General features: G+C 45.7%; 1 protein-coding gene across 1 annotated transcript in view; it reads left to right on the forward strand.

Annotated features, from left to right (window-relative positions):
- Window positions 1–10,002, forward strand: part of ENPP1 (ectonucleotide pyrophosphatase/phosphodiesterase 1) — a 64,688-nt gene extending 54,686 nt beyond the window's left edge. The window contains exons 20-25 of the mRNA XM_074144506.1: window positions 2,174–2,316; window positions 4,087–4,222; window positions 5,220–5,300; window positions 6,098–6,230; window positions 7,139–7,295; window positions 8,097–10,002. Coding sequence (XP_074000607.1) covers window positions 2,174–2,316; window positions 4,087–4,222; window positions 5,220–5,300; window positions 6,098–6,230; window positions 7,139–7,295; window positions 8,097–8,264 — 818 coding nt within the window. The 3' untranslated portion in view covers window positions 8,265–10,002. The remainder of the gene's footprint in view (window positions 1–2,173; window positions 2,317–4,086; window positions 4,223–5,219; window positions 5,301–6,097; window positions 6,231–7,138; window positions 7,296–8,096) is intronic.
- The last annotated feature ends 16,012 nt before the right edge of the window (window positions 10,003–26,014 follow it).

Consider the following 26,014-nt stretch of genomic DNA (forward strand, 5'->3'; position numbering starts at 1 on the left):
AAGCAGAAGGGGTATTTTACGTGGTCGAGTTGTTACGTGGTCTTAGGCTTTTGCTTGTTTTCCTTATGCTTTATTTCCTTTTTTTTTTTTTTTTGGACATGCCATGTTTGAGCTGCAGTTGGCAAGGCTGTGGATGTGCTCATGACTCATAAAACAAAACAAACTGTTTTGAGCACGAAGAAGGTAAATCATGAAAACCATCAGTCAAAATGAAATGTTAGCCCTTGGTGCTAATAGTTTAAAAGATGAAATCAAGGTGATTGGGCTGTCAAAAAGAAAAATGGGCTGATTAGAGACCTTGCCTCGTGTGTGTTCATGAAAACTTGTTTCTTATGCAAATAAACTCTATTTGGCAACACCCCACTGTAGCTCACTATTAAGAACTGGGCTTAAATGCCAGTTACAGGCAGGATCCAGTACTTGCTGCTCATTCAGGGCTAATTTAAGGCTTCTGTTGGTTTGTGTAGTTTGTCCTGGCACAAAGTGCAGATAGAGCTTTCTTGAATCTTTTCCACTAACGACAGGGCATCTTTTTAAAAGCTTAGCTCTGGTCTTAATAGCAGCAATTTCCTTATACATTGTAATAATTAAGCACTTAATGCTTTTGATATCTGATTGATATCACAGATGAAAGAATTCTAATAACCAGCCTAGATGCTCTTTAAGACTATTTAGAGTTTTATCAGTTACCTGAGTTTGCATATTCTCTCATTGATGGTCATCCCTTGACAGCCTCTAAGAACAACAAAACACTAACTGCGTTTTTAGCCTGATTAAAAATAATGTGAATTGTTTGCCTTTTCCCTCATGGATGGAGAAATAAATGTTATAACCTTCACGGGGTTTTTTTGTGTTGTGGAATTACTGTGGAAAAAACCCACAGCATTCGTTGCTCAATTTCTTGCCCTGTTTAAAACAGTTGCCTTCAGATTGTAGCTCTGCAGAATTTGTGGACGGTAGTGACCTATTTAATGGAGAATATACTTTGATGCCATCTTTATAATTCCGGTCATGTAATGATTGAAAATACTGGCATTCTCAATAGCAAAGTAATATTTTTGTTATTTTAAAATATTTCTATAATGTGTAAGTTTTCCTCAGTTTTAATTTTATATCAGAGAACTCAAAACGTGAAAACCTTATTTTTCTTTGTTTCCAGTCGGCAAAAATTTGAGTATTCGATGTTTTGATGAAATTGAAGTCTACCTTAGGGGTTAAAAACTGAAACTTGCTGCCGACATTTGACTGCAGCAGATGATTGCAAAAGCACGTGTTTCTGATGACTCTGTTTTGTTACTACTTGGGTTTTTTTCTCTAAGATAAATGGTATTGACTCTAAAGGGACTTTCTTGCTAACTCTGCTTTACTTTTCAGCTTTTGTCTAACGACTTATCCTCTGCTGATCCCGCAAAGCTTCTTTTTGACACAATTTTAAAGGAAAATCTTCACTCTTCCGTTGGATGCAGTTGTTGGCCAATAAATTGGCAATGCCTTAGGGAAGGGTCTGCCAACGCCCTGTGCAGTATCAAACATCAAACATTTAGAGATATCTTTTCTGTACAAACTTTATGCAAAGAGCTGCGGTCCATGAGAGAGAGGGAGAAGGAAGGTTTTGTGACTCGCTGTCATCATAAAGCAAGTCCTTGCACATCCGAAAATCCAACTTCACTGTATCTTTTTTTTTAGATCTCTATATTTTTTTTTAGTCCTTTAAATGTCACTTGTACATATGACTTTGTGGTTTCTACTCAAATAGTCCCCTCAGCAGATTTGAAATCACCACAATTGGTTACAGTCCCATCTAAATGTTGCATAGACACAGATCCCACATTATGTATTTAAATTGAAACACAAAGTCAACAAAGATTTTAACTTTGCAACTTAGATGCATCTCCTGTTTTAAATGGCAAAATGTTTTGTTTTAACTACAAACTTAATTTGTTTAAGTATAAAGGATTGCTCGATACTGGCTTTGACATATAATTTATTGCCTTAGCATAGAAACTATACCTTTGATATAAGAATGAAATTTTTTTTGTTCTATTACTTGGACTTCTCTGTTTGGCAATTGGAAACTGGGGCAACCGTAGGTTGTATGAAAGAGGAAGGTGCTTAACAACCAGTATTGATTGAAATGTAACAAGCACTATTTCTGCTGCAGTTCAGAAGACAGAGAAACTCACTTTGCCCTATGGACGGCCCAGGGTTCTGCAGAAGAGACACAATTACTGCCTCCTCTACCATCACCGCTATGTGAGTGGGTACAGCAAGGACTACAGGATGCCTCTCTGGAGTTCGTACACCGTTAACGAAGATGTAAGTACATGAAGAAATGTTAGAAGCAACCTTGAAAGGTAAAAAGCTTTGAACGATGGTCATTCCTGAGCGCTTCTTAGATCTGCTCCTGATAGTATCTCCCAGGGAACTGTGCTGGCTCAACGTGAGCTGGCAACGTGCGCTGGCAGCCCAGAAAGCCAACCGCATCCTGGGCTGCATCCCCAGCAGCGTGGCCAGCAGGGCCAGGGAGGGGATTCTGCCCCTCTGCTCTGCTCTGGTGGGACCTCACCTGGAGTGCTGCGTCCAGCTCTGGAGTCCAGCACAGTAAGGACATGGACCTGTTGGAGAGGGTCCTGAGGAGGTCACAAAGATGATCAGAGGGCTGGAGCACCTCTCCTATGAAGGCAGGCTGAGAGAGTTGGGGTTGTTCAGCCTGGAGAAGAAAAGGCTCCAGGGAGACCTCAGAGCCCCTTCCAGTGCCTAAAGGGGGCTCGAGGGAGATGAGGAGGGACTCTTGATCAGGGAGTGTGGAGCAGTAGGAAGAAGTTGGAACGGTTTAAAACTGAAAGAGGGGAGATTTAGATGAGATCTCAGGAAGAAATTCTTTGCTGTGAGGGTGGTGAGACACTGGAACAGGTTGCCCAGAGAAGCTGTAGCTGCCCCATTCCCGGAGGGGTTCAAGGCCAGGCTGGATGGGGCTTTGAGCAACCTGGTCTGGTGGGAGGTGTCCCTGCCCAGAGCAGGGGGTTGGAACTGGATGATCTTTAAGGTCCCTTCCAACCCAAACCATTCTATGGTTCTGTGAGCTAAGTAGAACCACGTGAGAGGAAAAAGAAGAATTCTGTGTGAGCTTTTCTTCACTTTCCGATGTCGATGAGGATTGGCTTTGACTCTTTCCTGTTCTTTGGAGTGAGCTGCATTTTTGCTTCCAGAGTGAGCAGATCCACCAAGAAGCAAGGAGCCCATTGTCATTGATATAGAGGCACTATGAGTCTGTGCTGGCTTCCAGCTTGGCAGCGTAGGTCCTGCTATAGCAGTTCTGCTGGTGCTGTCCTTAAAGTCTGGCCTCAGACTTTCTCTTTGAAAACATAGTCTTCCTTCTCTCAGAAGATCATCCTGATGAGGAAGGAGAAAAAGAGGTCGGTGGAGATAAACCTGCTCTTTGCTGTCCTGAACCCTGTGCTACGATGCACAAGTCCACACAGAGCACTGATCTTGTGAATAAAAGTTTTTTCAAGTTGGCCTTTCCCATTCAGAGAAAATTTAGAAGCCACATCATGCTGAAAAGGAATTAGGACAGTAGAGGATGCTTTTTAGTTTGATTATCTGGGAATCATAGGTTTTAAATAATGACTTTTATAATTAACTAAACTCTGACAAGGTTTGCTTGATCCTAAATATTTTGAGGTTAGTGGCATGAAGCAACCAGTTATTGTAACAAGTGGCCCAGTGGGGGGAGATGGCTAATGCCACATCTGGCTGCCTCTGATTCCTAGCCTGAATGGACAAGTACCTTCACAGTAGATCAGGTTAATGGGCACCTCCAGGTTCCCTGTTGGACGATGTTATTCTCAACTCAACCAAAACTCTGCAGTTCTGTGCACTTCATTTCCAAAATTTCCGAAATGGACAGGAGGGCTTGTTTTCCACCGCCAAAAGAGGAATAATTATTGTGTCTTAGTTAAATCCCTTCACACCATTAGAGGCAGTTGCAGCAAAATATTTAGAGTTCTGCGGTCCCTCACACTGAGAGAATTATTGGAAGTCAGCTGTCTGTTTTACCAGTGATATTTTCATCTTGTTCAATAGGACAAATGGGCTTCTGCTACGGAAGATGCCTCCAGCTGTTTGCACAAGGATGCTCGTATTTCTTTTAATCATAACCAGACGTGTTTGTTTTACAACAACCACCCTCGTCTAACTTACGGATTCCTTTCTCCTCCAAGTGAGTACATTGCCTTCGCTGTGCAGCACGTCTGATCGAAATAATTTGTGATGTGGTAGGCGTATTCTTTTATAGATGTTCTCGATAACTAATCAGAGTACGAATCAGCAGTCGCTGAATTGTTGCAGTTCACGTAAGAAAGAAAAACATGTTAAGCACTTCAGCAGTTGGTGGCTTGGCCAAGGTCACTGAGTGCTTCCTGAGAGCTTTGGAACTTATCGGGTTTCCGAAGTGGCGTCTCACAGAAGAAACTGGAAGGAACGTGTAAACCTTGAGTCGAGTCCGGCAAGCTGGTACATTGTAAATTCACTTTGTATAACAGGTGTTAGTTGGAACTATCCAAAGTAAAATTTAGGGGTGTTTCGAGTAAAAAACTGCCTTGATAAGTTCATTTTCTGTTTGAAATATACTGTTGTGCGTGTGCCACACATGGTCCTTAGGAAAGCAGCTCAGTGTTGCTCTGGAGAACGTAGCTCTGATTCTCAAACATATTACAAAATATTTAGCTATTTACAAGTGGTTAAATTGTTTGTGAACTGTTGCTGACCTGATTTGGAAGTGTTTTACGTTGACTTTACTGCATAAAATACCGAGTAGTAACTTGTTTAAACATCCACATCAAGCATAATTTGCCAACTTCCAGTAGAGCTCCTATTTTTATGCCCAGATTCTGCAGTCAGAACAAGTTGGTATGACACCCACAAAGTGAATTTTATTCCTTTCCCCACAATTCAAAAGCCTGTTCTGGTTTGTTTTTTTTTTTTTTAAATAGCTCAGAAATTTGTCCACTGTATATCTAACAAATGTAATTGCTGCTGCTCCTGAGATTATTTGTTTTGGATGGGATGCAGCACAGACTGAAGGTAACAGTCCCACACCAGCTTTGGAAAGTCAAGTTAGGTCAGCTCCACCGTGACGTTATTACACCAATCTTTAAAAGCATGGAAATGCAAGTTGAAAGGAACAAATCCAAGTAATGAATTGCTTTTTGTTTTAGATATTATGACAGATGCAAAGAAACCACACTATGATGCCTTGCTTACCAGCAACATCGTGCCAATGTATCCTGCATTTAAAGGTATTTTATTTTTATGCATATTTTGTGTGCACAGTTGAATATAAAAGAAGGATTTTTTGCTTGCTTCCAAACCATGCAAATGATCCCTGTTCAGCTGCCTCTGTAAAATAAAACCTCCCCTGACTGTGGGCTTCTTACCTTGATGAAAAGTTCCTTGAAATAGCATTATTGCTCTTGCGAAAAGGGTCCACCCTTGTGAGTTTATGATTCCTAATCAACTGGCTCATTATATGGGAGCGCAGTATAAGTGTCTGCATTTCATGTCTGACACTTTTGTTTGCACTTTCCTACCTAAACAGGATTTTGTACTGAATATCTTCTAGAGAACTCAGGTACCATATATAATTACGTGAGTTAAATTCATTTCCAGTTTAGGAATGTCTTCTAAACTTAGATGAGTTTCCAGGCAGGAATCTAGGGTCTCCATCACTAAGGAAATGGGAAAATAATCCTGTCTCTAGTAGAAAAGGTATGAAGACCTGGATAAGAGGGAACACGAGATGGTTGGCTGAGGGAGATTAAGCATATTCCTGGTGAAAAAGAAGCATAACTATGGCACTTCCTCTGGATAAGAGAGATGTCCTGTTTTCTAATGGAATAGTGGTCAACTCTTAACTGTAATTAAAAATACCGTATCGGTCAGATACTTCCCAGCTCATAGGTGTGGGTGTACAAGGTAGCCAGGCCAACCTGATAGTTTATCGTGTCTGTTTCTATTCCGCTGGAAACTCTGCAGAGTTGTATTAACAGCTTCTATCTTGGAGATGATGTTTCCCGCTTCCATTGCTGTGTTTCAGTGTTATGGAGCTACTTCCATCAATACCTGCTCCCTGAATACGCTGCAGCACGGAGCGGCGTCAATGTGGTCAGTGGTCCTGTGTTTGATTACGACTCTGATGGGCTCTGTGATACCCCAGAAAAAGTGAAAAGGTGGGAACCTTTTGCATTCTGGTCCTTTGATTCTTTCCTCTATTAGCGGTCATAAAGTATTACCATCTTCACAAGGAAAGCAACTTGTGGAGATGGGCTCTTGGCAGGTTATGTCCATTCAGAGACGGTCAAATGGCCCTCAGCACATACAGAAGTGTAAAGCTATGAAATAAGCAACAAGTGCAAAGAGAAAATGCACCCTGAGAGTGTGTCATCCTAAAACCTGAAGGTGACATGTAAGAGAAGCTGTTGCACATGGGGAATGTCCCCTAGCATGAAATCTTATGACATTGTCCTCCAGGAGGGGACGAGGCAGGGGCTTATCCCTGATGTTGTAGGTGATACTTCCTGAGCTGGCAGTGTTCCACTACCAAGTTGTGAGCACTTATACACTAATTAGCAAAATTGGTTCAAACCAGCAGGCAGATGGTTCACTGTGAGGGTGGTGAGACCCTGGAACAGGTTGCCCAGAGAAGCTGAGGCTGCCCCATCCCTGGAGGGGTTCAAGGCCAGGCTGGATGGGGCTTTGATCAGCCTGGTCTGGTGGGAGGTGTCCCTGCCTATGGCAAGGGGTTGGAACTGGATGATCTTTAAGGTCCCTTCCAACCCAAACCATTCTATGATTCTATGGTTTCCTGGGCTCAGGCTGAACTCTCCATCTGCTCTGGATTCTTACAAGTTTTTACGATAAATCAGTTTGTTGTTATACCTCATCAAACTTAGACCAGCCTACAAGCCAAACTTGATTTACAAAACAGTAATCTGGAGTTTTCCTTGCAAGTCTAAGCTTTCTTTGGGCTAAGTCGGTGGATCGCTAAAATTGCTATGCCAGAATACAGCTCGTTGCTGTCATTTGTTCCTCGTGCAAGTACGATTTGGCGGATTTACGGAAAGATCTTTTGTTTCAGACACCCCGGTGATTCAGAAGTTCCAGTTCCAACTCACTTCTTCATTGTGCTGACCAGTTGTAAAAATACTTCTGAAACGCCTCTGGAGTGTGAAGGGTCTCTAGATGCCTTGTCTTTCATTGTGCCTCACAGAGAAGACAACAGTGAAAGCTGTGCAGTAAGTAGTGAACAGCTGAAAGTCAGGCTTGAGCTTGTTTTCTTTGGTTATCAGTGATTAACTAGTTAAAGAATGTAGAGACTGTAAAAACTGGGCAGTCTATCATAATCATCTTGAGAGAGAAGATGATATTTCTGTAAACAGAATTATGGTAAAGCCTGTGTGTATGCTCAAAGGTGAAAATAGAACTTCCCTGTTCAAAGAGCGAGAGGGGTAGAGTCAGAGTATGTTGAGACCATCAATGCGACACGTACGTAGACTTCTGGAGCGCAAATATCCAGTCGACAGCTGAGAAGGATGAAGAGCTTCTAGGAGAAGATGAGCCAACCACAAAGAAAGGTCAGTGCTAGGCCAAACACATACCCAAAAGGAGAAGACGCAGGTGTTGCTTCTACTTCAGGTACCTTGGCAGTGTGGTGGGAACGCACATAGCTACACCCCATCTAAACCAGAACCAAGGGTGGGAAGCGTGTAGACCTCTCTTACAAGTGAAGAATTACACCAGTCACTGCCCAAGTCAGGCACAGTTATATATAGTTTTATCCTAGAGATAAAAACTGTGGATAGATGCTGGACCTCATCTGCCATTCCCTGTTATCACCAATTTCTACTGGTGCAGCTACAAGTTCTCTATACTTGAGGAAGTAACAGCAAGTACTAAATTCAGCCAAGCTCAGAATTATGTATAATCCAGTTACTACTTAGCAAAAGACATTTTGATGTTTTATAATTGATTAAATTTATGTCAGAAAAAAAAAATAAGACGGTTTACAAACCTTTTCCCCTCCTCTTTCCCAATAGGATGGCAAGTCTGAGTCCGCGTGGGTTGAAGAGAGAATGAAGTTTCACACAGCTCGGATCAGAGATATAGAATTACTTACTGGACTCAGCTTCTATCAAGACAGAAAACAGCCAGTAACTGAGATTTTACAGTTAAAAACATATTTACCAACTTTTGAAACTGTCTGATTTTTTTTTTTCCTATGGAATGTTGTTATCCATTTCACATCTGATTTGTAAATAGACTGTTTTTAATTAATGAAAACACTTTTTTTTTTTTTTTTTTTTTTAAATAAGCTGGAACATTTATTGAGAACTCTTGACCAAAATGCCAGTAAGGAGGAGAGTGTGTGCCATATTTGTATCTCAGGGACTTCTGATGGACTCTGTATGTAACACAGGGTGGCAGCTCCTGTCATTCCCACTTGAATGTGGTAGAACCATGTCCATTATTAAATGCTAACGGCGTTTGAGCATCAAAGTCTTGAGACACGAACAAAAATGTTATCTTTTATACACACTGGGGAGGGAGAAGTTTATAAAGCATGGGTTATGAGCGATATTCTACTTCAAAAATACAGATAATTGGCAAATACAGTTCTGGGACATAACTGCGTTCTTGGTGACCGTTGAAATATAAACGGCAGCACCTCCCACTCTGGTTTTCCTCGGAGCACGAATTACATTCTGAACTTTGGGTCTCACAGAACGACGCGGCGTTATGGTGCAAGAAGCTACACTGAGGTTAGTGAGACTGCTAACTGGGACTGCCCCAAGGTGGAAAATCCACCCGGCTGAAGGAATTCTGGTGGTTGGGAAGCCTTGGTGTGTTGCTGCCCTCTGGTGCCTCCACCACCGAAGGAGAATTTGATGCACAATTTGCTTGTCTCTGCGTCCTCAAAGAAAGCAGGTACAGGATATTGTCACCTGCATGCAAATCAGAAGAAATTAATCGGGGAAGATCTCCGAGCTCCCAGAAGTAATTATCTTACTTCAAGTAAAAGTGGCTCAAAATTAAGTGACTCAAAACTTAGATTTGATGAAACAGTTTTGCTTTCTGGAAACAAAGATGTCTTTCTCAATTTGGTGCATGATTTTTGTCAGCTGCGGTTTTAAAATCCTGTTATTGTCGAGAAAAGCTAATTTTGCACTCAGATTGTTGCCTTAGGCTGGTAAGATGATCTTTTCTACTGGCGCATCTCATCACTACAGAAGATGACCCACAGTTGTCTGTTGGCAGCAAATGACCAGATCCTGGTGGCGTTTGTAGCTTTTCTTAGTGGTACATCATCCGAATTCCAGTTACCCATCTTGAATGCAGGCGCTGGCAGATGCAAATTCTAAAGAAACTCCTCTGAAGGAGCTTAATTGGAAGCTTTCGGGCCACACACAGCTGCTGACGGGCACTCAGGAGTGCAGGAACTCCCTCCTTTTCCAGTACACGTGCTATCACCTTCGGAATTCTCCCGCTCCCTCTAAAGCTGATGAGCCCGAATTGGCTCTGGTATGTATAACGTTTGGCATAGTCAGCTACACATTTATGTTCTCTTCATTTAAAAAGAAGAAAATACATCACGCACAAGGATGTTAGAAGAAGGAAGAGCCTGTGACTGAGCAGAGAGGCTCGGTCAGGGGATGTCGGAGGCTGGAATCAAAGCCTGCTTGAAGTCAGTGGAAGCTTTTCCATTAACTTCCATTTCAGAGGGTTGAAATCCTGGGACCATTTTTTTAATTTTTAACCAAATGTATTTTCTTGATCTGTTACAAGCATGATTTTTTTTTTTTTTTTTTTTCCCTAAAGTAGTTTCACTGTGTGAAATTTTCAATGTGTTGTAGCAACCTCACATCATGATATGACTGTGACAGCATTATTCAGTGTAACTGCTTTGTAACGTTGCTTGTGACCAATAAAACCATCAGAGGTAGTAAATTTGCTGTTCGTGACCTTTTCTGTACCAAATGCTCCTGGGCAGTTAAACACTGGGGCGGGTAGAGAGCACTATTTCACATTATTTTTGGGGTGTTGGGGAAGAGGGTTGCTTTAATCCGTGCTCTTTGAGTTGAAGATAACTTCTCAAGTGTATCTGTATCCACCGAGTGGATGGACCACTCGGTGGATAAGGAACCGGCTGGATGGCCGCACTCAAAGGGTTGTGGTCAATGGTTCAATGTCCAATTGGCGGCCAGTGACGAGTGGTGTTCCTCAGGGGTTGGTACTGGGACCAGTGCTGTTCAACATCTTTGTTGGCGACATAGACGGTGGGATTGAATGCACGCTCAGCAAGTTTGCCAACAACACCAAGCTGGGTGGCATGGTTGACACGCTGGAGGGAAGGGATGCCATCCAGAGGGACCTGGACAGGCTGGAGAGGCAGGCTCGTGCAAATCACATGAAGTTCAACCAGGCCAAGTGCAGGGTCCTGCACCTGGGACGTGGCAATCCCAGGCACAAATACAGGTTGGGTGGAGAATGTCTGGAGAGCAGCTCTGAGGAGAAGAACTTGGGGGTGTTGGTGGATGAGAAGCTCAACATGAGCTGGCAACGTGCGCTGGCAGCCCAGAAAGCCAACCGCATCCTGGGCTGCATCAAAAGAAGTGTGGCCAGCAGGGCGAGGGGGGAGATTCTGCCCCTCTACTCTGCTCTGGTGAGACCTCACCTGGAGTACTGTGTCCAGTTTTGGAGTCCTCAACGCAGGAAGGACATGGACCTGTTGGAACGGGCCCAGCAGAGGCCACGAAGATGATCAGAGGGCTGGAGCACCTCTCCTATGAAGACAGGCTGAGAGAGCTGGGGTTGTTCAGCCTGGAGAAGAGAAGGCTCCGGGGAGACCTCATAGCAGCCTTCCAGTATCTGAAGGGAGCCTCCAGGAGAGCCGGAGAGGGACTCTTTGTCAGGAAGTATAGTGACAGGACAAGGGGTAATGGTTTTAAATTGGAAGAGGGGAGATTTAGATGAGATATTAGGAGGAAATTCTTTGCTGTGAGGGTGGTGGGACAGTGGCCCAGTTTGGCCAGAGAAGCTGTGGCTGCCCCATCCCTGGAGGGGTTCAAGGCCAGGCTGGATGGAGCTTTGAGCAACCTGGTCTGGTGGGAGGTGTCCCTGCCCATGGCAGGGGGTTGGAACTGGATGATCTTTAAGGTCCCTTCCGACCCAAACCATTCTATGATAAAGGAAAAAGGGCCTGAATTTGCAACAGGGGGCATTTGGTTTCGGCATGGGATGAGTGAAGCAGTGGGGTGGGCTGGTTATTTAAGGGATGAAATGAGTTGGGAACTGATTTTGAAAGCCTTAATGTACCTGAGAAGCTGCTGGCTCTGGGATGGTGGGGCAGAGGACGTCTCAGGATGGTTTTGCTGCTGAAAAAAATGCATGTGAAGTTGTGTCTTCAGAGGTATTTGGGTGGTACAGATTTATCTCGCTGGCTGCTCCCCTCAGGAACTGCGAGGGGAGTTGACTCAAGTTCCCTTGACTAACGTGTTACGTGTTTCTTGCTCTTACCTTCCTCGGGGTCCACCACGTTTTAAGAAAATGAAGCAATATCAAACTGCCTGTGTTTGAGATGGGCCTGTTCTGGCAAACGTGTTCTCGACACGTCCAGCATCCACCAAACTGCTGTGCCCAGCCCAGTGCACACAACATCCATCCCCGACCAGCACCTGCCGGAGGCTGCCCTGTCCCATCCGGCGAGTGGGTGGCCTGGGCTTCTGCCGTTCCTCGCTCTGAGGAGATGCAAAGCACAAAATTATCCCTTTAAACACAAGGTTATAAACCAGGCTCGGCGAGGTGGGAGGAGCTACCCCTCCGCTGCATGGGAGGGCACCCGCTTTTCCAGGAAAATGAGATTCACGGGAAGCAGAAGACAAAAAGGAACGTAAAAGAAAGCCTAAATCTGTGGCTGTGTGGTTTTGGGAGCTCAGCTGGGAGGAAAGATCTCATTTCTGACCTCCCTTCTTCCAAGGTCTGCTGCAAAGCTCAGGCCTGGAGGCATTGCTGAGGAGGCACCTGTGGCCAGGACGAGTTGCCCATCATGGAGCGGTGCTCAGGGGTGATGGCACCATGAGGGACCTCTCCTACATCAGGGTCAGCACTGTGCCCACAGCAGCGCCACTAATGAGGCCAGGAAACCTTCCCAGGGCTCGTGGCGAGGGCTATGCTCAGCTGTTTTACTGCTGTACTGTGGTAAACTCTTCGTACCCTTCTGAGGAGCTCAGGGACAGAGTTAGTTTGAGCCCAGCAACTTACTAAAGCAGAATCTAGGTGACCCTGCTCTGGCAGGGGGGTTGGACTGGAGATGCTCTCCAGAGGTCCCTTCTTCCAACCCCATGCGATTCTGTGATTCTGTAATTTTCTGATTATTTTTGTTTAGGTATCACCACTGGCAGCAGCAGCAACATCTCCTGCTTACACCCTGGGGCAACGTCTGGGAGATGTTGGAGCCCCACAGTGAGGTGGCTTGTGCCATGAGGGATATGTCTACCGTAGTTCGGGAACCTCTATATTACAGGAAACCAGTCCAGGTTTGGCATCCTGTGACTCAGACTCCCTTGGAAAGGAGTCGGGTCCCTCACTGAACCGCTGTGAGTCACCACCCCGGCCTCCAGCCTCCAGAAAGGCTGCTATGGAGACCACGGACAAACTCGCAATAATTATGGAAGCCCGGAAACAGATTTTTAGAGGATGCCGTTGCAAAATTACCATATTCCTCCGCAGCCACAACATGTGTTAAATTTGCGTTGCCCTTTATTGCAGGTTGAGCCCTTTCTATTTTCAATTTCTCCGCTGAAATAAAATGAACGCAGCGGGATGGAAAATTTTGAGTCACCCCAAAGCTCCTGGCCGATGTCCCCCTGATTAGAAGACAGTGGAAGCGCCCGTGTCCATAAGGCACATCTGGTTTGGTCGTGTCCATAAGGCACATCTGGGTGGCTGAAAGTCACTCTAGATGGTAAGAGACTCTGCGTTCGTGGCTCTCTGGCAAAACCAGGCATCAGCACCAGCTTCCACCTGGGGCTTCAAAGAGAATTTGTCCTTTCATATCCTTCTGTGCTGGAGGCCTTTCCTTTGCCGTCCTGCATCTGCACCGGAGCTTTGGATTCATTTGAATTAATCATTTCAGGATGATGAATTCACTTTTCAATCTTGTACCTGCTGGCTGTGTGAGATGGGACACAGCCCACCACAAAATCTTAATTATACTCATCGTTACAGTGCTGTCACTAGGCTGAAAACTGTCCCTGACCTCTTTACACTGGAGAAAAGAATGACGTGTATCTTGTGCGGGCGGTACTCAGTGATACAAGCTCGGGGCAGAGTGGCTGGACCTGCCCGGCAGAGAAGGACCTGGGGGTGTTGGTCGACTGTCGGCTGAACACGAGCCAGCAGTGTGCCCAGGTGGCCAAGAAGGCCAACACCATCCTGACCTGTATCAGGAACAGCGTGGTGAGTAGGACTCGGGAGGTGATCGTCCCCCTGGACTGGGCACTGGTGAGGCCCCACCTTGAGTGAAGTGTCAAGTTTTGGGCCCCTCACCACAAAAAAGACACTGAGGGGCTGGAGCGTGTCCAGAGAAGGGCAACGGAGCTGGTGAGGGGTCTGGAGCACAAGTCTTGTGAGGAGAGGCTGAGGGAGCTGGGGGTGTTCAGCCTGGAGAAAAGGAGGCTGAGGGGAGACCTTCTCGCTCTCTACAACTCCCTGAAAGGAGGGTGTAGCCAGGGGGGGTCGGTCTCTTCTCCCAAGGAACAGGTGATGGGACAAGAGGGAACGGCCTCAAGTTGCGCCAGGGGAGGTTCAGATTGGATATTAGGAGCAATTTTGACACGGAAAGGGTTATGAAGCCTTGGAATGGGCTGCCCAGGGCAGTGGTTGAGGCACCACCCCTGGAGGTATTTAAAAGCCAGGCAGACGTGGTGCTTAGAGACATGGGTTAGTGATGGTTTTTATCAGAGTTAGGTTGACAGTTGGACTCGATGATCTGAAAGGTCCCTTCCAACCCAGACAATTCTATGATTCTGTGATGTGTATCTTGGTTCTGCTGTTCAAAATTAACTGTTTAGGGAGATGCAAAGTTTGATAATCACGTATGGATGGGTTTAACATTGAACCAATAGCGAATTCAGCCACATTTGCTGGTGATATCTGGCCCTCTTCTGGTCTGATCTGGGATAACTGGGAAAAGATCTGTTTTGCTCAGTGTATGTTTCCTAAGGAAATACGGCCCTGGGACAGTAGAAATCCAGGCACACCACCTAGAAAAGAATGGGCTTTCCCAGGCTTTTTACTAAATAATTCATGTTTTTGTAATTAGCTAAACGGTCCTGCTACAATTTTTAGAGATGAGAGAACTTTGCAACCAAAATATCCAGATTCAAAGGGGAGAGATTGGGTGGTGGTATCACAAGGAACACTCGTGACTTCAGAGGAAAGTTAGCTAACGGATTGGGTGGAAAAGCCTGTATTTTGATCACGTCAACAAATATAGCTGCAGATCTCAGGCTCCAGAGTAAAGGACCGGGACTAATCACAGAATCACAGAATGGTTTGGGTTGGAAGGGACCTTAAAGACCATCCAGTTCCAACTCCCCTGCCATGGGCAGGGACACCTCCCACCAGACCAGGTTGCTCCAAGCCCCATCCAGCCTGGCCTTGAACCCCTCCAGGGATGGGGCAGCCACAGCTTCTTTAAGTTTTAGCTTTACCGGACACTTCTCAGTGCGTATAAAGGGCAAAGAAAACAAACTCAGGAAGATCAGAAAAAAAACCTTCTGGAATGAATCCTTCACGATGACTATTTGCCAAAGCGTTATCCACACCCAGATAAAGCTTATGAAAAATGAACATTTTTGGCATCAAAGACGTGATGGTGAATCCAAAGTATTACAAGAAAATGCCATGGGAAGCTTAATAACAGAGTCCACAAAAATCACGGGGCTGTAGATATTTCATCAAGGCTGCCACAGTTCCATTACTGAAAGGGCATCAACAGAGGGGCAGCGCTTTGAGAATTAGAGGGAACGGATCTATTAGTTGAGAACAATCACATGACTATTTAAAAAAGAAAAAAAGCAATTAACCAGAAGCTTGTTTTGGCCCAAAAGACTTGGATTAATGTGTAAAAAGGAAATATTTTCTACTAGTAATAAAGATAAATTTGGGGGGCTTGGTAGATGGCAAACACCTTCCTAAAGCTCCATCTTTAAAACCGGAGCATACGTTGACTTTAGCCCTCTCTTTGGAAGATGGTTTTCTCAGACACGCAATATATAGCAGATTTTGATGGTATAAGAGATGGTACGTGGTGTAGGTGATGGTTTTTCTGGGGTGTGCGGATGATAAGAATTTCGAAGCCCTGCTGAAAACAGCAAGAACAGCAGCGCTAAGGCTAAATCACAAGGCAAAAATGCTTATTAGGGGAATATAGTGCTCAGAAGCCAAAGAATTTGGTCAGTTAGGACCGGGTTGATGGTAAGCACAAAGCTGGGCTGTCCACAAGCCTTTCCAAGAAGGAGGGTGGCACCAGGAGAATGAAGAGGGTTTTTTTTTTCTGACCCCCGGCCGGACCCAGTGGTACTGGTATCTCCAGGCCTCCAGGTCCTGCACCAGGTCTGAGCATTTCTAGACATGTTAGTTAAGAAGTTGGTAGCAAAGGTCTGAAGCTCTGTGAAGACCCCTCCTTGTTAAAAGTTGTCCGTCTGGGAAAGGTGACGAGGCAACTTATGGAAATGAGGATGAGGAAAAGGACGTTGAGGAACTGTTTCCCTAAAAAGCCTCTTTGCCTGCTCGTGCAGAAGATGACGTGCACAGTGATGTTAAGAAGCAGAGCAATGAAAGCAAATCTCAGGTGAATCTCTGGCTCCGAGTGACTAAGAACAGCCAGTCCATCACCACCGCTATTGAATACAGGTGTCATTCAAACAAGTTGTAAAAATATCTTCATAAGTGTTTGTTTATGAAGGAATTATATGCACCTAACAAACATCTGGCATTTCTCACCACTTTTTTGAGTCTAAGTCCCACCTGGACACGTTCAGGTGTTCACCTGTGCAACCTGCTCTGGGTGACCCTGCTCTGGCAGAGGGTTGGACTAGATGATCTCCAGAAGTCCCTTCCAACCCCTACCATTCCGTGATTCTGTGAAGTAATGTAGGTGTCCACGTACCAGACTCTGCTCCACAGTCTGGTTGGGGGGCAGCTGCAGTAGAGAGGACCCAGAGGTCAAGGCACAGCAGCCCATTTGTATATTCAAACTCAACCCATTTCACAGAAGAGGGTCTCAATAAGGAGCTGGATCAGAGAGGTTCTTTACAGTGGTTTTTGGTCAGACCCCAAGCATCAGACTCCAAGTCCTGTTCATCTGACCAAACCTACACATGCTCATGTCTCATGACATGGCTCATTGTCTGAGCATGTTGAAGAAGTCAGGAGGGAAATGAGTTTTCCTTTCAACGATTTAACGCAAAGGCTTAATGTGACATAATTAGTCAACTGGAAAAAGAGATGCAATTACATATGTTAATTTCATGGATTTCTGACGGATCCCCAATGCCTACGTGTGAATCTGTACACGCCTAAGGAGGAGAAGCAAGCTCTGCTCATCTTAAAACTTGGACCTTGGAGGGCTGAGTAGTTTTTAAGCAGCATGCAAGATAAAAAGCGTTACCTTTATAATATACTGTTCTTTCTTGTTGCCTTTAATAAATAAACTCTCTTTGGGATTATTTTTCCAGGTACCTGCTGGTGAAAATTAGTGTGTCGTATTATTGTGATCTGTTCCTCCAGCATGGATGCCACTGGGAAGTCAGAGGAATCATAGAATTCAGTGCCCAGGGAGGGTTGTTCAGCCTGGACAAGGCTGAGACAGTTGGGGTTGTTCAGCCTGGAGAAGAGAAGGCTCCGGGGAGACCTTATAACGGCCTTCCTGTACCTAACGGGGCTCCAGGAGAGATGGGGAGGGACTCTTGATCAGGGAGGGGAGCCTTAGGACGAGGGGGAACGGTTTTAAACTGAAAGAGGGGAGATCTAGATTCGCTCTCAGGAAAAAATTCTTTCCTGTGAGGGTGGTGAGACACTGGAACAGGTTGCCCAGAGAAGCTGTGGCTGCCCCATCCCTGGAGGGGTTCAAGGCCAGGCTGGATGGGGCGTTGAGCAACCTGGTCTGGTGGGAGGTGTCCCTGCCCATGGCAGGGGGTTGGAACTGAATGATCTTTAAGATTCCTTCCAACCCGAACCATTCTGTGATTCCATAAGGAGGCAAAGTCTGTACCTGGAGCACAAGGCTAGCGCTGCTGCCGCAGAGCAGCCACACGGTGTCAGTGTGATGCAGGGAAAGAGCCCGGTCCCATCCCTGGTAGCCCCCGGCAGCGGAGCGATGTGGTACCCAACACGGGATGGACTTGGACTTGCCGCTTCAGGAGCTGTCAGTCTGATAGGGGTTGAGGTGATAATATTAAGTGCTAGCTCGCTGAAATATTAGAATATATTGCCATTCTTGCTGCACCATCTATTAGCAACATCATATAACAGGAATTATATTCTCCAAATCTGGCTCATTAAAAAAGCAGTTTTTACCTGCACTCCTGAAGTAAAAGGACAGAGTGACTTTTTCCTCCTCCTTGTTTGGCAGAAGCCACTAGACAAAATACAGGCGCCAGTCCACAGTTTTTTAATTTTCTGACTAAAGGACAGTCTGTCAGAACAATCCTACCGGCCCACGAGTTGTTCTGGTGTGGAGATACAGAGAAAAAAAAAAAAAAAAAAGAAATAATTCAAAGACTGGTTTAATGAAGTCTAATAACTAATCTTAGAGAGATCTTAGACAAAACTGTTAATTATTTGGTAGAAGAACCTGTTGCCTCTCACAATCAGCAATCACCACACAGCAGGAGGAGATTTTTATCAGCCAGGATTACGGCTGCTTGTTTGGCTCTGATTTTTGCTGAAAGGGCTGTCATAGATGTCTGTGTGCGGTTGCTACCAAATATACATAGTGTTTCTAAATTGTTTTGTGGTAAGGTCTGTGGAGAATGCCATAGAACCAGAGAACTAGAGTCATAGAATTGTCTGGGTTGGAAGGGACCTTTCAGATCATCGAGTCCAACCATCAACCCAACTCTGATAAAAACCATCACTAACCCATGTCTCTAAGCACTATGTCAACCCGGCTTTTAAATACCTCCAGGGATGGTGCCTCAACCACTGCCCTGGGCAGCCCATTCCAAGGCTTCATAACCCTTTCCGTGTCAAAATTGCTCCTAATATCCAATCTGAACCTCCCCTGGGGCAACTTGAGGCCGTTTCCTCTTGTCCCATCGCCTGTTCCTTGGGAGAAGAGACCGACCCCCCCTGGCTACACCTTCCTTTCAGGGAGTTGTAGAGAGCGAGAAGGTCTCCCCTCAGCCTCCTTTTCTCCAGGCTGAACACCCCCAGCTCCCTCAGCCTCTCCTCACAAGACTTGTGCTCCAGACCCCTCACCAGCTCCGTTGCCCTTCTCTGGACCCGCTCCAGCCCCTCAATGTCTTTTTTTGTGGTGAGGGGCCCAAAACTGGACACAGCCCTCGAGGTGGGGCCTCACCAGTGCCCAGTGCAGGGGGACGATCACCTCCCGAGTCCTACTCCCCACGCTGTTCCTGATACAATGCCATGGAGGAGCCAAAGAAAACATGATATAAATAGTCTCTAATTTGCTTTTCAACTGTATGAAATGAAAGCACTCTTAAGGACAGGAGAGTCTTGCTGGATTTCTGCATGTAGAAAGGCTATTAATTCTTCATACAGAAAGCAGGTTTTTACCCAGGGAGTCCCTGCACACGAAAGGCTGGCCCTACTTCCATTACTTTGCCTTGCTCATAGACTTGCAGAAGTCAGAAAAGCCAGCGCTAAAAATCCCAGTTGTACACAGCTTTCCAAAGGGTAAGATGCGAATACTCGCATTTGCAGAGTGGAATATTGTATAAGATGACACATTTATATCATAACTGTATCCCCGTGAGAATAACTACATAATCCAGAAAGCTGCAACGGGGATGTGTGTGTAAGGGTAGACTTTATGGGACGTTCTTACACTAGACGTATCCCACATTGACCAGCTCTAAGAGTCAGGTTCTCTGGCTGTTAAGTGAAGGTGGGTAACATTGCCAAGGCTTCTCTAACAGCATTTCGTTGGGTACCTGATCAAATCACTGTAAAATAAAATGGCCCTTCTACAGTGCTGGTTATTACTGCTACAGAACATATGTTGTAGATGCCCCATCCCTGGAGGGGTTCAAGGCCAGGTTGGATGGCGCTTTGAGCAACCTGGTCTGGTGGGAGGTGTCCCTGCCCAGGGCAGGGGGTTGGGACTGGATGATCTTTAAGGTCCCTTCCGACCCAAACCATTCTATGATTCTATGAGCTGCCCTTATTCATTAACTCCTGCCACATAAGATTTCAGAAGCTTGATCAACTTATTCCCTTGGACTTTCTGACCTCAGAACAACCCCAGAATTAGAACAACTTGTATAAACGGAAAAGGCCAAATGGGACTTTTCACATATTTCCATTGCTCTGCATATTTGCTTTCTTGCATACGTGCTTTTCTTGAGAATTAAGTCAAAACAAATACACTTTTCCACTGAGATCAATGAACTCTAACGCTGACCTTCGTTGGGGTGGCAGAAATTGGAAATTGGCCCCTACCTGTTCTTGGACCAGTGAACGGCTCGGTGCCTGTGGTGTAGCCAAAGTCTGAGAATGAGGGCAAACAAGTTCCTTCAGAGGACGGTGTTGTGCCAAATCACTGTGTCCATGATGAGATGATTTCTCACTGGAAGACGTCAAATGTCTTCTTTAGTGAAGAATAAAGAGCTTTTTTTCCTTTTAATTGTATCATTAAAAAAATGTGTAATTAAGAAACATAATTGACACTATACCATAATCTGGTGTATTTAAGTTGTATCTAATACTTTCCCAGATATGGAATCATAGAATGGTTTGGGTTGGAAGGGACCTTAAAGATCATCAAGTTCCAATGGGCAGGGTCACCTCCCACCAGAGCAGGTTGCTCCAAGCCCCATCCAGCCTGGTCTTGAACCCCTCCAGGGATGGGGCAGCCACAGCTTCTCTGGGCAACCTGTTCCAGTGTCTCACCACCCTCACAGCAAAGAATTTCTTCCTGAGATCTCATCTAAATCTCCCCTCTTTCAGTTTAAAACCATTCCCCCTCATCCTATCGATCCATTCCCTGATGTTACATTGGAGAAGAGGAGGCTCCAGGGAGACCTCATAGCGGCCTTCCAGTCCCTGAGGGGGGCCTACAGGAAGGCTGGGGAGGGTCTGTTTACAAAGGCCTGCAGTGACAGGACGAGGGGCAATGGTTTTAAGTTGGAGAAGGGGAGATTTAGATTGGATATTAGGAAAAAGTTCTTTACCATGAGGGTGGTGGAACACTGGAACAGGTTGCCCAGGGAGGTGGTTGAGGCCCCTTCCCTTGAGATATTCAAGGTGAAGCTCGACGAGGCCCTGGGCAACCTGGTCTAGTTGGGGGTGTCCCTGCTGACTGCGGGGAGGTTGGACTAGATGACCTTTGGAGGTCCCTTCCGGCCTGGACCAATCTATGAATCTATGAATTGTCTAAAGCTTGAACGGTATCTCAGATCTATTTTGAGTCCTGTCCATCACATTCATTTACCAGATACACTGACTTACCGCTGCCTTGTAGGTCGTTTGAGTGTTTTCAGAGTATTTTCTCATGCAATGCTTTCTCCTGCAAGTGCTTATTGCCAGGCAAATGCCACAGGAGCCAGCCCGTGTCTTCTTGGGACCTCCCCGCTCCCCCTGCAGGCTGACAGCCCCATGCAGCTCCCCTAACTTTGTCCAGTCCCGGGACTTTGGGCCACCAGAGGTCTAACCCCCTGTGAGCGCCGTTATGTCAATGAGCCAGGCTGACCTAAAGTCCTGCAAACTGGCTGAAAAGCCGGTTCTTAGCATTTAGCTCAGGAGCAGGAAAACGTATTTCACAGCTGCTGAAAGCTGCTAAATACCTGCTTGTAATAGGACTAATTTAAAACAACAAACGTTTCTTTGGATTGTGCGTTTCTTTCAGTGGCCCAATTAACGGGGCCGAGTAATGAATGGAGGCACCGCTGGGTGGTGTTTACACTGCAGCACCCGCCTTGGCAACCTTTTTGGGTTTACAGCTGGTGAAGCTGTAAAATGCTTTGTTCCTCACAGCACAAACGCTATTATGCCACCATTAGGGTTGGATTTACTTACCATTAAGCAAAGGGTAAATACTCCCCCATTTGGCACTGGCCCAACACCAGGCAGGAGCGGAGGAATGCGCCCACAATAGCCCCCCCCCCTCCCCTGCATCCGAGCTTTTCTGGGGCCGGGGGGTGATACTTTCCAGAACGGTCCCATATTTGCTGCTCTGTGGGTCCGGGCTCTTAAAAAGAAGCCAAAAAAGGCCAGGGATGGCAACAACGAGGGCCAGCAGTTGTCCCCCGAGGCTGGGGTCGTGGGGTGGAGATGGGACCTTAGTCACGCGTCGAAACTCCGTTCAAAGGCTCGACGCGTTGAAGGCTTTAGGACGGTTTGGGAACAGGTTCCTTGAAGAAATTCTTGGTATTTCCTGGTTCCAGGCGGGCTGAAAAAACACTGTGAGAACGCGGTGGCTTTTGGTATGTCCATTTATGGGCATGAATCAAAGGAACTGCAGGGAGGAAAAAAAGTGGAAAATGAGAGGAAAAATAAGTTAACTGAGCTACTTCCTCTCTCGGATTCTTCTTGGGGTTTGGGCAAAGCCTTACACTGGTATTTCATCCCAACTTCTCCTTGCTAACTACTTCCATATGTAGGCATAGCATAACATCAGTTAAAGCCACATTTAAGCAGTGTTTTTAAAGAACTTATGTTTTTGGTGGTAGGATGCAAAGTCAGAACGCTTGAATTATTACATGTTTAGGTAAGAGTATCACTGTTCCTTCTCACACTTAATGTCCTTTTCAGTGCAACGGTACAAGTACAACACGCTCTTCAAGTGTGATGTCTGAAAAAGCTGTGCTACATGAAAAAAAAAAAAACAAAACCAGAAAAAACCCCCCACAAATCATCTAGTTAGAGCGTGCTATTTCTAGTCCAAAAGTCAGTTTTCTCAGCTGAGCCCCCGTCTTTGCGAGACAAACAACTGGATCCTGTTCAAAGACTTATTTGTTCCTGTGTGGTTACGGATCATTAAAAGTGGCTCATTCTTGAAGGGTTTCTTAACTGCTGTCTTTTGGATGTTTCTTAGCTCTGAGGAATCTGACAAATTTCCATCTGGAGAGTTAGAGCCGATTTCATCTGAAAGGGCTATAATCGCGTCTGCCGTTCGCATCTGCATTGTGTTAGAAAGCTGAGCTGCAAATCCACACACAAGTGTTACGGTACAAAAATCCGAAATATGACGGTTTACGGTTATTTCACAAATTACTCGGTACTCCGGTCTCCAGCCACCTTGAATGCCTGCTTAATGATTAATTGGCTATCATTTATTAAACGAGTAGTGACTTTGCAGTGGACCAACCGTATTACTAGTATTGCTGGAGATCCATTTTAAAGAGCTAGTCCTTCGAATGAATACACTTTCATATATGAATAAAATATTTTAAAAGGACCGTAGCGAACCTGCACGAAAATAGAATTTTCTGAGGATGCAAACATCCGACAGCAAACTTCCAAACCAAGGTATTTTGGAAGGAATGTGAACCAACGTCCTCGCCCATGTAAGTGACTTTGGACTTTAGATTTTGAGTTTTTATTCTTGCGTCTATGCATCTTAGGCCCAAACAGTGGAATCGGGAAACATCTTTATGGTTGAAAGGTCCACGTTTTAACTATCGTTTAAGATGCCACAAATTCCACACAAGGGCTCCTTTTTTCCCAGGATTGAGGTGGTGGAGTCTCCTCTGGAGACATTCAAACCCCACCAGGATACCATCCTGTGCAACCTGCTCTGGGTGACGCTGCTCTGGTAGGGGGTTGGACTGGATGATCTCCAGAGGTCCCTTCCAACCCCATAGCATTCTGTGATACCTTTGAAAGAACATCTTACAAACAGTGTGGGGTCTACCTGGACCTCTAAGAGACCTTACAACAAAGTATTTAAACTTCTTTACCTTCAGAGGTAAAACCTTCAGAGGTCTAACACGCGTGAAATGGTGTAAGATGCATGCTTCTGCCAGAAGACTACACGTGTTCCTGGAAAAAAAAAAGGAGTGCAAATCATTATAATGCAGCGATAGCTGAGATTTATGATCCTCGATACGCTCAAGGGACAGCAACAACTTGTTAAACAGCTTTGCATATGCAGCGTACTTCCTTAATTTAATTCACAGTGGCAACAGCCATTCAAATATTGTGACAGAAGGTCTCCTCTGTCCTTCTCTCCTGGTCTGGAGGTCTCTTTCATCCTTCTCTCCTGGCCTGGAAAGCAGTGTGATGATTTGTCAGATGGCAGGCAAAGCAGCTGCATCATTGCATCACCAGGTAATCCCAAGCTGTTTTGGGGGAGCCCCTTTATCGATGGGTGCCTAATTATCGATGAGCCCTTCTGCTGCTCTCTGGCCCAGGCCCAGGTTACAGCCTCCACTGCAGAGGACTGAACCCACAACCCGAGTGAATCTCACGAGCCATCCATGAGGTTCACGAGGTCAGTATTATAAGGAATGGCCATTCGTTGTAATGTCTGACAGCAATTTGTAAAAGAACACAGGGCAGAGTTGTTAATCACAGAATCATAAATGGCAGGGGCTGGAAGGGACCTCTGGAGATCATCCAGTCCAACCCCCTGCCAGAGCAGGGTCACCCAGAGCAGGTTGCACAGGGACGTGTCCAGGCGGGTTTGGAATGTCTCCAGAGATGGAGACTCCACCACCTCTCTGGGCAGCCTCTTCCAGGGCTCTGCCACCCTCACAGGAAAGAAGTTCCTCCTCATGTTTAGATGGAACTTCTTATGTTCAAGTTTGTGCCCGTTCCCTCTTGTCCTGTCCCTGGGCACCACTGAAAGAAGACTGGCCCCATCCTCCTGACACCCACCCTTTGAGTATTGATAGGCGTTGATCAGATCCCCCCTCAGTCTTCTCTTCTCCAGACTTTTTAGACCCAAGTCCCTCAGCCTCTCCTCATCAGAGAGATGTTCTAGGCCCCTCATCATCTTTGTAGCCCTGAACGGACTTGAGCAGCACCATAAACACCCCATCTCTCACGGGTGCTAATCACTAGTCCCAACCTGCTGGGTATATTGAGCTTCTTCCTTCTGATCCCAGGAGCTTCTACGGTGATATCTATGAATGAAGTCCGTGGACGTCCCATCCTGTCCTTGCTGGAACCAGAAATGACAGTTCTCTTGTTATTTGGGGGTGGAGCCACAGCAGCGGTCGGACAACCAGCCTTTGTGGTTGTATGAGCCTTTGAAGTGTTTCCAGGGGGAACCGAATAGCTGCATCGTATTCAGAACCTGGAAAAAAAGAAAAAAAAGAAAAAAAAAAAATGCAGAGAAAAAATGCTGGAGCGTCTCAGGGAGCGTAAGAGCCAGAGGCTGCCCAAAACTATTTCATACAGGACAAAAAAGGCCACTTCCTCATGCCAGGAGAATTCCTGGGTTTTTTTTTTTTTTTAGAGGAAGGGGAAACGCTTCTCTGGCCTCGTGCGAAGCCCGGCGAGGCCACTGGCCAGACTCCCGGTGACTTCCCACAGGTTTAGGGCTCTGTCGCCCGCCATTAGTCAAAAGCTGCTGCTAACGCCGATTTGCCGCTAATGCCAGCTGAGACCGGTGGGATTGGAAGGTGCTCAGGAAGGATGGACATTTTTCTAAGCTAACACTCTTTCGCCACCAGGAAATTCCAGCTTGAACTCGTTTGCCTGAAAAGGATTCTTGTTGGAGAGTACGCAGGGCGGTTTTTTTCTGGTTTTTGTTTTTTGGTTTTGTTTTGTTTTTTTTTTCTGAAAACAAGAACTAATGCTTCTAGTGCAAAGGTTAATTTTAAATTCAGAGAATCCCTTCATCTAAAGAAAGGGACAAAAGAAAAAAAGTCCCGTTATTAACGTAGGACCTAGCGCGGGACTGGAACTTTCCTTTCAGCTTTAGGGGGACGGAGGAAGGGACTTAAAAATGTCCTCATGCTCTTTTTTTGCTCACCTGAGAAGAGCCAGATTTGGACTGTTATCAAAACGTGCAGCTCTTACGGTGCTTCTCTGGGCCCACGAGAATCAACAGACACTTTACAGACAGAACTTAACGTTAAAACGATTTGTCCCCGAGATAACCCGGGTATTTGCCACCCGAGCTCAGCGCTCTGCCTACAACGCCACAATAAGCTCTTAATTCAAATAAAGCCCCATCGAAGTTAGCCCTGCTCCGCACGAGGGTTAAACCAGAAGATCTTAAGAGGCCCCTTCCAACCTGTATTATTTTGTGGTTTTTATGCTCCAACTCGTTAGCTCTTCACCGAGAATTTGACTGAATTTTGGGCTTCTGGGTTTGACTCTAAGAGTCGGAAACCATTTTAATGTAGGTACTTCAAAAAAACCCCTCTTTCCTTGCCTTAGCTGAAAACAATTCTTAACCAGCGGAACATTTCAGTGCCATTAAGGATGTCGCATGGGGTATCTTAGCAGGGGTTGAAGATACGCTGACCAGCCAGCTCTTTTTGAAGTCACCGTTACGTGGTACGCGAGGAACCTGCTGCGCTTCCCAACGCCACACCGGGCTTGGCAAAGCAAGCCTGGCCCTAAATTCAGAGGAGAAACAAACTACCATTGGTTCACTGGTAACAGAATAAGTAACCACAAATCATTAGCTTACACAGGAGCGGATGTGCTTCTGGACCAAAAAACCACCACCCCATCACTCGATTTTCCACCTAGTGCAAAGCCACAGGAATACGTAAAGTGAAAATTCAAAGGTAAATGAAATACCAAGCCATTT

The sequence above is a fragment of the Numenius arquata genome, chromosome 2, assembly GCF_964106895.1.
Source record: "Numenius arquata chromosome 2, bNumArq3.hap1.1, whole genome shotgun sequence".
NCBI classification, from domain to species: domain Eukaryota; kingdom Metazoa; phylum Chordata; class Aves; order Charadriiformes; family Scolopacidae; genus Numenius; species Numenius arquata.